Raw genomic sequence first — 11,805 nt, 5'->3', positions numbered from 1 at the left:
AAAAACTCCTTTAACTGCTCACACACAAGAGCTTCAAGAACTTTGGCCAGCACAATCCCAAAAGCTAAATACAAAATGTATAAAATTTCATTTATTAAACAATATTTAATATTTATTATATTTTGATTTATTATTTCTAAATTTTAAAAAAATTGATACCCACTTTTAATTTTATTTAACAATTTTAAACTTCTTTTCCTTTTCCTTAAAAAAAGGTTAATTAGAAACATTGTATTTTGTTTTAAAATATAAGCAGAGTGAGCAAAATCTGTATAGGGCAAATTAATAGCTGCATGACAACCATCTTCAAATTTCGAGGCTAAAATGTAATGGCTACGATATCAGATTGCTGCTGCTGCAAAAATGCATTTAATGTTTATTTTCTATTAATTTGATTTATTTATTTTTTTTAGATGCAATCATAATGTTAGGATCCACTCAAAGTATACGGACCTTAATATTGATTTATCCCGAGTCACCTTGTGTGTCTACTTTTAAAAGCAGCATAATATTTGCTGAAGACAAGACTAAATGTGATGGCCTTGCTGTAATGGAGACTGATGTTGAATGAAGGTGACAGAAAGAGTGAATGTCATTTAGGGAAATCACAGTTGGTCACATCAGAGGTGTGCAGCAGTGTTTTTCAGCCCATCCTGCTGATAACTGCTCTCTGATAATTGTTCTTATCTGGACACAATGTCCAGTTAAGAGCTGCAATCTGATTGGTTATTCTATAAATTCAAAGCTAATTTGGAAGAACTTAAAAACGAATTCTATCTAGCTTTATATCACGTGTGTGTATTCTTATGGGTGAACTACTCTCACCAACAAATGAACTACATTCAGTTTCATTCTCCATTCACAGATGTAGCATTATCGAGTGGCCTTCTATGCCACGACCCAAACTCCCCCACCCAAGGCTGCTGCTCCGATGGTGCGGTCTTACTTGGAGGATTTGGGGGACCATTGAATCCAAACCTCACAGTAAGCAGTGTGGAATACCTTGGTCCTGAGGAGGAGCATCCCCCTTCAGGTAGGACAATCTCCTGCTGTACTCAATGTAAACTAATCAATGGATATTATGGAACTGCAAAAGCAACAGATGAGGGGGAAATGGATTTGTGAAGTGGACGTGGCTGGATGTCTTTAACCCAGCATCAAAAGATCAATATGGTATAATGTTGCCGCAATTTGATAAAATGCTGTTTGGAGGGAAAAACGAAAGGAAGAGAGGAACTTTATTTTGTTACTTTCTCACAAAAGCTCACAAATGTATGTTGACTTTAGAATTAAATTATTGGTTTATGTATTGCAAGATATCATAAGGAAAGCCTTGAGTTGGATGTAAACATTTTGCAATGCAAGTGTAATCCACTGTGCTGGCTTTCTCAAATGAAACTGAGATGCTTGTTTATGAACCCGTTTTTGGCACTTTGTACCAGTAGAGGGCAGCAAAGGCAAAGGGATTTTAATCGTCATGCTCGGCTGGAATAATTACAAAACTAGGGAATTTGTGAATGCTTGGATGTGTTTGGAACTGGTGCAGCAAATAAGTACATTTTGTTAATTTTTTAAAGAGAGGCTTTGGCAGATTTTAAGTGTCAAGTTTTTAAATCAGGCGGAAACTGAGGAATTTTCATTTACTTTGTATTTAGCCAAAGTAAATGAGAGTTTGCATGGTTTCTCCACACATATTAAGTATGATTTCTCTGTAACAAAAGTCCATAAACGAGCTGTCTCCAGCTTTTGGAATCAATCAAAATGACATTTTATAGATTATGTGCTGTGAAACTCTTTGATTGAGACTATTTGAATAAATGCCTTTTTTCCTCCTTCTTTAATGTTCTTCAGTAGCCGCTCCTTTCCAAGACTGTGATCGGGTGGAGGAAAATGTGCGACTACAGGAGGAGGAGGGAAATGAGGAGGTGCACCCTGCAGGGGATTTACCTGAGGGACTGCAAGACATGGGAGAACAGATGGAAGAGAGATCAGAGGAAGAGATTCCTCCAGGAACTTCCCCACCACAAGTACCTCCAAAACTTTTGCCCCAGCTGAGTACTGGAGATGGTGAGTGCTGAGTAAATAACTGTCATTTTCATCCACATATAGTGGCGTGAAAACATATTTACCCTCTTCTTGATTTCCGAATTTGTTTTAGATGATCAAATACATTTTAATATTAGACAAATATACCCTGAGCAAATACAAAATGCAGTTTTTAAAGGATAATTTAATTTATTAAGGGAGAAAGGCGATCCAGCCTGTGTGAAAAAGTAATTGCCCCCTAAACAACCTTTGTTGCAAGAACTGCAGCAATCGAGCATTTGTGACAACTACTAGTCTCTCACGGTGGAGTGGAGCATTTAGCCACGTTGGAGGGTTTTTGGGTGGCTTGTTTAAGGTCATGCCAAAGCATCTCAATCTGATTTAAATCTGGACTTTGACTAGGTCAGTGTTTTTTGAGCCATCCAGAGGTACACTGGTGTGTTTCAGGTCATTGTCCTGCTGCATAGCCCAAAGTGTTTTAGCCTCAGGGCATGAACCGATGGCTGGATATTCTCCTTCAGGGTTTCCTGTACAGAACAGAGTTCATGGTTCCATCCATTAGAACAAGTCATCCAGGTCCTGAAGCAGCAAAGCCGCCCCAGACCATCACTCTACCACCCCCATGTTTGAATACTGTTATGATGTTCTTTTTATGAAATGCTGTCATAGGTTCACACCAGATTTTACTGAAAAAATAATTCAAAAAGTTCAGCTTTTGTCTCATCAGCCCAGAGAATATTTTCCCAAAAGTCCTAGGGGATCATCGAGATGTTTTCAGCAAATGTGAGACAAGCCTTTGTGTTTTTTTTGGGCAGCACTGGTTTTCTCCTCAGCACACTTCTGCCAGTTTTGCCTATTTTCTTATTGTTGAATCATGAATACTGACATTAACTGAGGCAAGTGAGGCCTGCAGGTCTTCAGATGTTGTTGTGGGTTGTTTTGTGACCTTCCGCATAAGTTGTCGATGGGCTTTTGAAGTAATTTTGGTAGGCTAGTCACTCCTGGGAAGGTTCTCCACTGTTCCAGGTTTTCTCCATTTGTGGATCATGCCTCTCGGTGGAATCCCAAAGCCTTAGAAATGACATTGTAACCCTTTTCAGTCTGATGGATGTCAATGACTTTCTCATCTGTTTCCAGATCACAGCATGATGGGTTGCTTTTTGAAGTCTTTTAGCCAACCTCACTTTGTCAGACATGTTCTATTTAAGTGATTTCTCGATTCAGCAGGTCAGGGTATGGCTCATATTTTTAGTATTTACTTAAGTTATGTTTGTCTAATATTAAAATATAAATTTTTTTTGGTGATCTGAAACATTCAAGTGCAACAAATATCCAGAAAATCATGAAAATAAGAAAGGGTGCAAATAGCACTGTAAGAGCTGTATAAAGCATGTCTCTATCTGAACTGTATGCTGGTAAATACAATTGAAGCAAGATAACAAGCAAAGACATTTATTTTTAATAAGTGTAAATGTGATGTGAATGTACCCTTTAGAGTCAACACAGTGCAATGCAATTAAACACCAATGGACTATTTTTGGAAGATGTGCTTGACAGTGTTTTCTCCACCATCAACACCACTCAGTGGTGGAGAAACTGTTTCCTTTCCTTAAGTAAAAGTACCAGTACCACAGTTATAAAATACTGCGTTAAAAGTAATAGTCCTAGATCTTTAAATTAAGTAGTAAGGCGTACTGAATTCAAACTTATACTTTTGTCATAAAACATAATTCCATACAAGAGAGGTGCTCACATTTACTGATGGTCAGTTAATCAAATGCATGTGACTAGCAAAACCTAGCTGCTACTTATATTAATCAGTAAAAGTGTTTTTCACACACTGCTTCTGGATTTATGCATGTATTGTGCAGCTTTTGGTAAATGAATAATAACACACTATACCTGCCTGCTAAGGACCATATGAATTTTTTATTATGTCCTGATAAATTAAACCTTAGCACTGAAAGAGAGTGTACTTTCTTTTTCACATCACTGTGTGGTTCAATAAAAACTGCAGAGCACAAATATCAATCTCATTTCTTTGCACGAAATCCTTGCAAAAACCTCATTTCCTTCACACACGCCATTCTCTTGTCATATTTAGCAGATGTCAAGAAATAAACAAATAATAGAGAAATAAAATAATATGCTAAAGATAGATAAAAAGACATTAATTAACCTGCTCATCTTCATTTGTCAGATTCAGGTCCTCTATCACTCCCTATTCATCTGCCCAACTCCTACCTCCCCAAGGAGCCTCTACCCAGGGCCACAGAAAGTCTGGCCTCAATGACCCTGCCACTAAGAGGGCCTCTGGCCAACCCCTCAGGGTCCCCACATCTAGGCAATATGATACACCCTCCCATGCCCCCTAGCTGCATAATGGAGGAACTGCAAAGAGCTTTCGCTTCTAAGAACAGACAGGAGAGGTGAGTCTGAAGTGAACCCATACAGCTGTTTACATGTGATTTTGCCTTTTACCATTGCCACTGGATTGCTACAGAGCTCTTTTGTTGGTTTATCACTATTCTACTACGTCAATTTATGACTTCATCGTAATATAGTCTGCATCTAATATACTGTGATAGTATTTTGTATATTATAATGGCCTATAATTTCCTCAACTAAAATGTTGCTTTTAAATCCACTGTCCACATCCGCATCATGTTCCTCAGTGTCCACGATGGGTGTGAGCAGGGCTCACCCCCACGGATGTGGTGCTCCGACGGACGGCTCTCTCGCTCCTGCAGCTCAGACAACCAACACACATCATCTCTGGGGGGAAGTTGTGTGGGGTTTGGAGGGTCTGACTGGCCCAAGAAGGAGGCAGAGGAGAACAAGGAGAATGTGCGGCTGGACCAGTGCTTCTCCAACACCTCAGGCCTCCCCACCGACTTGGACGGCTGGAACGAGTCTGTTATCTCTGGTGGGTTGGCCAATGTAAAAGTGCATGCAGAGTTTGCACATTCTGGTTTTGAACAGGGTGCACTTGTTTTACAAATGAAACATTTACACTCAACGGGATGAAAGTCTTGCATTTGCATCAATTTTAGGATTTTTGAGTAAGCTTACACTCATTATGGGCACAAATGTTCTGCTCATTTCAGGATTTTAATGATTTCATTTAATTGTTCTTTTCTAGAGTGGAGTGATTGTACAGTATACATCTTTAATCGCTTTAAAAACAAGAATTAGGTGCACAAGTTTGAATTCATTTCACTTTTTTTTCTAATGCACACTGTCCTGTTCCACTTGTTCTTATTCACATGTTGTGCATGATAAGGAGACATGAGGGCTTGGTTATTGGTGATAAGAAATACCTGAACACTTAATTTTCAAGTATGAACTTTACCATGTGTAATCCACTGTCTTATACTACACAGCAAAACACCCAACAAGTTTCTGCCCAAATATTTCCAAACGCCACTGTAAACAATTATCTGTTAGTGTGGAGGTTTGGATGAGATAAAGTAGCCATTGGCAGCCATTGTTAGGATATGAATAGGAAGAAATCCCTTACAAAGTTCTCCAAAGTTTAAAAATAAGTGACAGCGCTCTGTGTTTTAATGCTTGCATGCGTGGTTGTAGGCACACTTCCTCGCAGGCTAAGGAAGGAGTTGCTGGCTTTCAAACTACGAAACAGGCCCAGCAAGCAGGAGCTGGAAGACAGGAATATCTTCCCAGCAAGGAGTGATCAGGAGCGCCAGGAAATTCGCCAGCAGATTGAGATGAAACTCGCCAAGTAAGCTATGAAATATTCTTTTGACTGCTGTCTGTGGAGTATTAGTGATTAATTTGTCATAATACCTGCAACAAAACCTTGGTCATTTTAGAAAAAGCAGTTTAGGTTATGTAGGTTGCCTTGTGAAGATATCTTTTAACTCAGTAACATCAACTTTGCTGGGGGGGTTTTAAAGCCATGGTTCCATATTAGTGTCGTGCAGTCTCCATGTAATTCATTATGTAACAATGCACTGTAAGCCCAAAAAACATCTGGGCAGTGTCTTTCCAGGGTAAACGTATATTCTTAATTGCCTGGGTTACACAACAGCTAAGAGTAGGTGGAGGTGTGAGATAAACATTGGCTCTAACTGGATTATCCGAGTCTTTTGCACAGACTTGATTTATCTTGCACAATCTGCTCAGATTGCTTATGTGTAGTTCTTTTTTTTTTTGTTACTAAAGGTCAGTTCTTAGTTTTGGAATGTTTTGTTATGTTCTTAGTTTTAAACTTAGAAGTTACCCATTGTGGTAATACTACATCTATTCAAACAAGGCCAAACTGAATAAAACAATTTAATATATTCCGCAGAATAAAAAATGTACCAGAAATTCTTAGATGCCTTTAAAAACTTGCCACTCTTCAGCTTTCTGGAATACAACGGGTACAGACAGACAGTTCTTCCAGGAAATGTCTCTGTACAAAAGCGCTGCCAGGACATTAATTTTTTTTTCTTTTCTTTTCTAATGTAAGTGAGAAATTTGATGTTCAAAAACTAACAGCGGAGGTCTCGTGTCACAAGACTGGGGCTCTTTAACACAGCCGTATCAAACAGGGGCACGGCACAGTGTTGCATAACCCACTATGCAATAACTCCCAGCCAAGCGCAGAGTGCCACCCACACTTTCTAAAGAACAAGATCTACAGTCTGTCTGCGGGAGAACTAATAATACTCCCGCCTCCTCATTTTCTTAGATTTACTGGAGGAAAATATATTATTATTTGGGGGAGAGGAAAACAGGTTTAAAGCATTCTCGAGCAAAAACACTCTACTCAAAGGTGAGGATGGAGCATGGCTGTAGCTTACATAAGCGCTTCAGGGTCTATATTTCAAGACGGAGAAGTTCCACTTGTAGCACAGCGGTTGTTACATAAAGACGTATATACAGAGCACTGGCTTTTGCTGAACTACTCCTTCTTGATTTCATTTTGTAAAGAATTTAGACAGCCATAAATCAAAGGAGCATCAGTGGGGATACCCAAAGCAGTCTTATTTGGGTGAACCTCTGCACTGCCCAGGTTTGTAGAATGATCTGGGTTCAATACAATTCATATGAGTTAAGCGGCAGAGAAAAAAAAATCTACCTCTCTGTACTCATGCTGAATGATCATCCATCCTGTCAGTGATAAATGACCTTTCTATCTTTAGAATCGCACCACCTGGCACTTGTGCTGCAGTCATACTGTGCTGTTTCCAATCTTAGCTCCTGACACTGTTCAATAATGCATCTCCCCATGCGCTCCCTCCTCTCCATAAATGTCGGGGAGTTATAGCAGCAGAAATAATAGCAGGAGGGGGTGGGGGGTTTGCTACTGTACTTGAAACATGAAGGAAGCTTGGAATGGCCAATTTCGTCTCCTTGTTGCAGTTGGCAGCTGAAACAAAAGATCGAGCGCCTCCATCAACCACACATGGGCGTTTCTATTGTTTTGATTTTTTTTGTATTCCTCCCCCGGCAGGCATAGTTTGGTTTTCTATTTTAACTCATTTTCCTGCGAACATCTCAACTCAAGTGTCTAATGGAGATCCCTAAACCGATGGGCGTTTATGCGTCATTGCAGTATTCTGGGGGATCCCTTTTAAACATCTTACTTCTTCTCGTTCAGAAAGCGGTGGGTGATGTAGCGTTACAGTTATGAGTCAGAGTGTGGATATTCAGGGTTCCCCAAAATATAAAATCTCCTCACTTGAGAGCAGAGGGGTAATGTAGCTTTCGTGATTCATACATCTCACAAGGAAATCTCATTTGCCCACCAAAATAGCATCCAATCTTGACAGTAATGTGTTATTTATTCAACTCACCCACAAAGACCAAAAAAATATAATTAAGGGGCTGTTTCTAAAAATAGCCACAGCTTCTGCATAAAGCGCATAGGGCTCTTTCTGGAGTAGTGAAATCCCCTCCCCTGTGTTACTAGGCAGAAGAGAGAATTTGTGCAGGAAGACTGTATTGTCTTAAGGATACCAAGTATCGTTGCTAAGCAACAAGGCGATCAGGTCAATAATAGTGTGGCTGGTGGCATCCACTAGGGCATTGGAAGCGATATTCCTGTTCCATGTGTTTAAAATGTAATATCCTCGGAGCTGTGAGAACACTTTTTCTTTGTTTATCGAAGAGTCATGAGGCAAAGAAAAGCAGCACGTTGGGCTGTTTCCCCCCAATGAGGTTTTAAGATATTGGCATTCACACAAATATACATAAAAAAATTAAGTAAGGCTTAATAAATACATATGTGTGCATGTATATGTTTATAAAGATGGGATCCTCATATTCTGATGGAACAAAATGCTGTAATCATTGTAGACACCCTTCTGCTTTTTGTTCCATTTCTAATCACACGTCTCAGAGGAGACCTCACCAAGGGAGCCAAGCTATTGAATAATTCCTCATGCGACTCCACGTGCTGTGTCTGGTCACACATGTTAATTAACAAAGACTTGTTGCTTGGATGTACTCATTATCCTATGCAGTGTTGACTAAAAACACAGCATTTGAGAGCATCTGAAAAAATAAAAATCACACACCAGATTTTTCCGCTATCTTTTTTTTCTGCCAGTTTTGTGTCCCTTAATTAAAAGGCACGTCAAGAAAATGAGTTTGCGCTTAATGCTCATTACACAGTGCAACAGAGACCTGCATAGTTTGTGCATGGATGGTGAAAACAGCTCTCTCACAGATGTGGTTTTCTATTGTATTAACAGACTTTTAGAATACAACAATTTAATTGGCTGCTATGTGCCCATCTATCCAGCGATAAACATACAAAACCTCATTCAGCTCGTTCTATGTGACTTAACTTTGATCTGTTACAGAACAAGAACTATAAAGAGTCCAAATATTGGTTTGGTCAAAAGGATAAAGAGAGCCCTGCTGTGCTCTACCCTCTCTGTCCTTTCCACCTGTAGAGGTGCACTGTGATGTGTGCCGCACGCTGTCTGAAGCTGAGCCCTTTGTATAAATAATAAATGTCAGCAGCAGCAAAAGATATTGAACTTTGAAGACCTTTTGGGCTCTTTGATGGTGATGGGTCAGCATGTGGGAGCCTAAATTCAGTCATTTGAGCACCACCACTAAGAGATTGTATTATATCACAAAGTAAATTATGTTTTTTATAACAATATTTCCTCATTTAAAAAACAAAAACAAAATAGGAAAAACTGAATTCAACTGGTGCAACAAAGAGGGTGAGAGATGACTGTGGCAGTAGTCCAGCGCACATCAGGAGGAGGCTGGGGATGCCTTTAGCGAGAGCCCGCTATGCCCCGCCTCCATTAATTCGGCATGCAGTAACCAGGGAGACTGGGGGGAGTCGCGCACCAGCAGCTCATCACGACCCAGTTGAAAAGCGCGTGTAGCGAGTAGTAGAGAGGAGAGCCTTCACTGCTGCGGCGTTGTGCAGCAGATACTACCGCATCTGAGATGCAGAACACAGTACCCGAGAAATAATTAGCAGACTTCTCAAAATAATAATAACAACAACAAAAAAGGAGAATTCGCTTCGCTGATTGTTCCAGATGTGGGGAGCGCCTCCGCTGAAGTCTCACAGCCGCGGTTTGGATGCGAGATGGAAACATAGGGGATTCCTCTCGAGAACGCGCACAGCGAAGAAGCTGCAGCCCGTTTAAAGAGGACCGGACAGGTTATCTGAAGATACGATGGTTCAAAACGTGGTTTTGGTGTTTCTCCGCAGGAGGCTGAGCCAGAGACCGAATGTGGAGGAGCTGGAGAGTCGGAACATTTTGAAACGTGAGTTCAAACACCGCAAAACTACTCCCGAATATTTCACTCACAGCGAAGTATCTCACAGAGAGGCATGCCATATTTAATACATCAAGCGCATGCATTAATCAGCGCAGTAAACAACGCATGAGTACACTTTTTTCTTCATTTTTTAAAAATGTAATTATGAATTTTTAAAAGGAGCTGTTTTTACTTTCTTAGAGAGAAACGACCAGACAGAACAAGAGGAGAGGAGGGAGATCAAACAGCGGCTAAACAGAAAGGTGAGACTCCGTTTCTATTAAATACACTGTTCTGATGCTCTGGTTATTTCAATGTAAACAACAGACGGTGACAAATGTTTGGCACCTTCTTGTCTCTTCCAGCTCAACCAGCGGCCCACGGTAGATGAACTGCGGGACAGAAAGATCCTCATCCGCTTCAGTGACTATGTGGAGGTAGCTAAAGCTCAGGACTACGACAGGAGAGCAGACAAGCCCTGGACTCGTCTGTCAGCAGCAGACAAGGTATGTATTGGATAGTGCAGTCACATCACGTTGATCTCTATGTCTTATTGCCACCACTCACTCAGGACTTATCGCCAAAATCAATTTCACTATTTAAGTCAGTTGGATTAAACAAATACCCAACATCTTTTCCCAAATTCCCCATTGACCTATTACTCAGGCTATCCAGCACTGCAAGTTGCTGTTATCAGCTTATCTCACAAAATCCCCTGTCCTCTTTAAACTTTTTAGCCTGATTTTATACACAAATATATATATATATTTCTTTCTTCCTGTTGTTGCTTTGCTGCTTGATGCACTGATGCATTTTTTCCTCTTCCCAACAGGCTGCAATCCGGAAAGAGCTGAACGAGTTTAAGAGCACCGAGATGGAAGTGCATGCCTCAAGCAAACATCTAACGAGGTCAGCATTTGGAAACGCCTGCCTGTGTTTGGAAGAACATGCATGCATGGGTTGATGCTCTATTCTAAGCTGCAGCAGTCTAAATTTAGCTCTCCTTGAGCATACAGAGGTGCATGCAGGAGCTAAAGATAGATGGGAGTGCTATAATGGGGAGGGGGAGGTTGTCCTCCAGAGAGTTCTCACTACCAGGTAGCAAAGCATGATGAAAGGCCACCGTGTCCTCGGCTTAATCATGTTTGAAAAGCACGAGACCTCGTGAGTTGTAACAGTGACCTAGAGGGAGGGTAGGAGTGTACGTGCCTGGCTTCTCAGCACTGTAAACGGCTGTGCTAAAAATAGAGCCATAGAACTGATTAATGGCTGCAATAACAGAAGGGCATCTGGTAACAAAGGCACCCTCTTGCTCTCACCATTTATTTCTATTCCCTTTCTTTCTATTTGTCTCTCCAGGTTCCACCGACCGTGAAAGTGTGGAGTTTCTTCTGTGAAGAAATGCTGAGCTTTGACATTTCCTGAAGCTGCTAGAAGCTGCTCAGTGGCGACAGTTCAAAGAGCCCGGAGCCTTTCTGTCTTCGGCGCGCCTTTTTTTAAGAATCTTCCGCCACCCTTGACCATCATATTATCAGTATGAAGTCACGGGTATGGGAGAGATGATGATGGTAATGTTAGCACTGGCGTGTCCTGGAGACTGCTGAGTGCCAAACGTGGAAACTGGCAGGTGGAAGAGACTTTGGTGGAGCCTCTGACTCTCAGGACAAGAGCAGAGTATTAAAAAAACAAAAACAAAACAATCTTGTCATTCAGTCATTGTTTTTTTTTCTTTTTTTTGTACTAATTCATGGACTCCTGACAAGATTGTGTGAATCTGTGTAGTGGGAAGAAGTTGTGCATGTGACCAGCTTCACCTTTTCTTAACTGATGAATAATGTGTCAAGACTGTGTAAAGACTGTGCAGCGTGGGGGAGGTGGCATTGGGGGTTGAATTTGATATTAACTGTACATACAGTATGTCAATCAGAATGGGACCGTCGACGTCTTCACTGAAAAGAGAAATACCTTTGTAAGCACTTACTTGTCTTCAAAATACAAGGCCTTTTTTTTAAACTG

The 11,805-nt window shown here is 40.7% G+C and overlaps 1 protein-coding gene across 3 annotated transcripts in view; it reads left to right on the top strand.

Moving 5' to 3' along the window:
• phactr3a (phosphatase and actin regulator 3a) overlaps positions 1-11,802 on the top strand; it is a 34,544-nt gene extending 22,742 nt beyond the window's left edge. For 2 of the 3 annotated variants that reach the window (XM_042228137.1, XM_005948299.2), the window contains exons 3-12: positions 866-1,033; positions 1,852-2,067; positions 4,247-4,475; positions 4,722-4,972; positions 5,635-5,788; positions 9,740-9,795; positions 9,991-10,052; positions 10,155-10,295; positions 10,622-10,698; positions 11,149-11,802. In XM_042228137.1, the coding sequence (XP_042084071.1) occupies positions 866-1,033; positions 1,852-2,067; positions 4,247-4,475; positions 4,722-4,972; positions 5,635-5,788; positions 9,740-9,795; positions 9,991-10,052; positions 10,155-10,295; positions 10,622-10,698; positions 11,149-11,164 (1,370 nt within the window). In that variant the 3' untranslated portion in view covers positions 11,165-11,802. The remainder of the gene's footprint in view (positions 1-865; positions 1,034-1,851; positions 2,068-4,246; positions 4,476-4,721; positions 4,973-5,634; positions 5,789-9,739; positions 9,796-9,990; positions 10,053-10,154; positions 10,296-10,621; positions 10,699-11,148) is intronic. The other variant, XM_005948300.2, reaches the window with a different exon arrangement.
• Positions 11,803-11,805: the final 3 nt, after the last annotated feature.

The sequence above is a fragment of the Haplochromis burtoni genome, unplaced genomic scaffold (genome assembly GCF_018398535.1).
Source record: "Haplochromis burtoni strain Fernald_Lab_line unplaced genomic scaffold, NCSU_Asbu1 Contig_306, whole genome shotgun sequence".
Classification (NCBI taxonomy): Eukaryota; Metazoa; Chordata; class Actinopteri; order Cichliformes; family Cichlidae; genus Haplochromis; species Haplochromis burtoni.
Note: the sequence above shows the minus strand (reverse complement) of the source record. Positions and strands in the feature narration are given on the sequence as shown.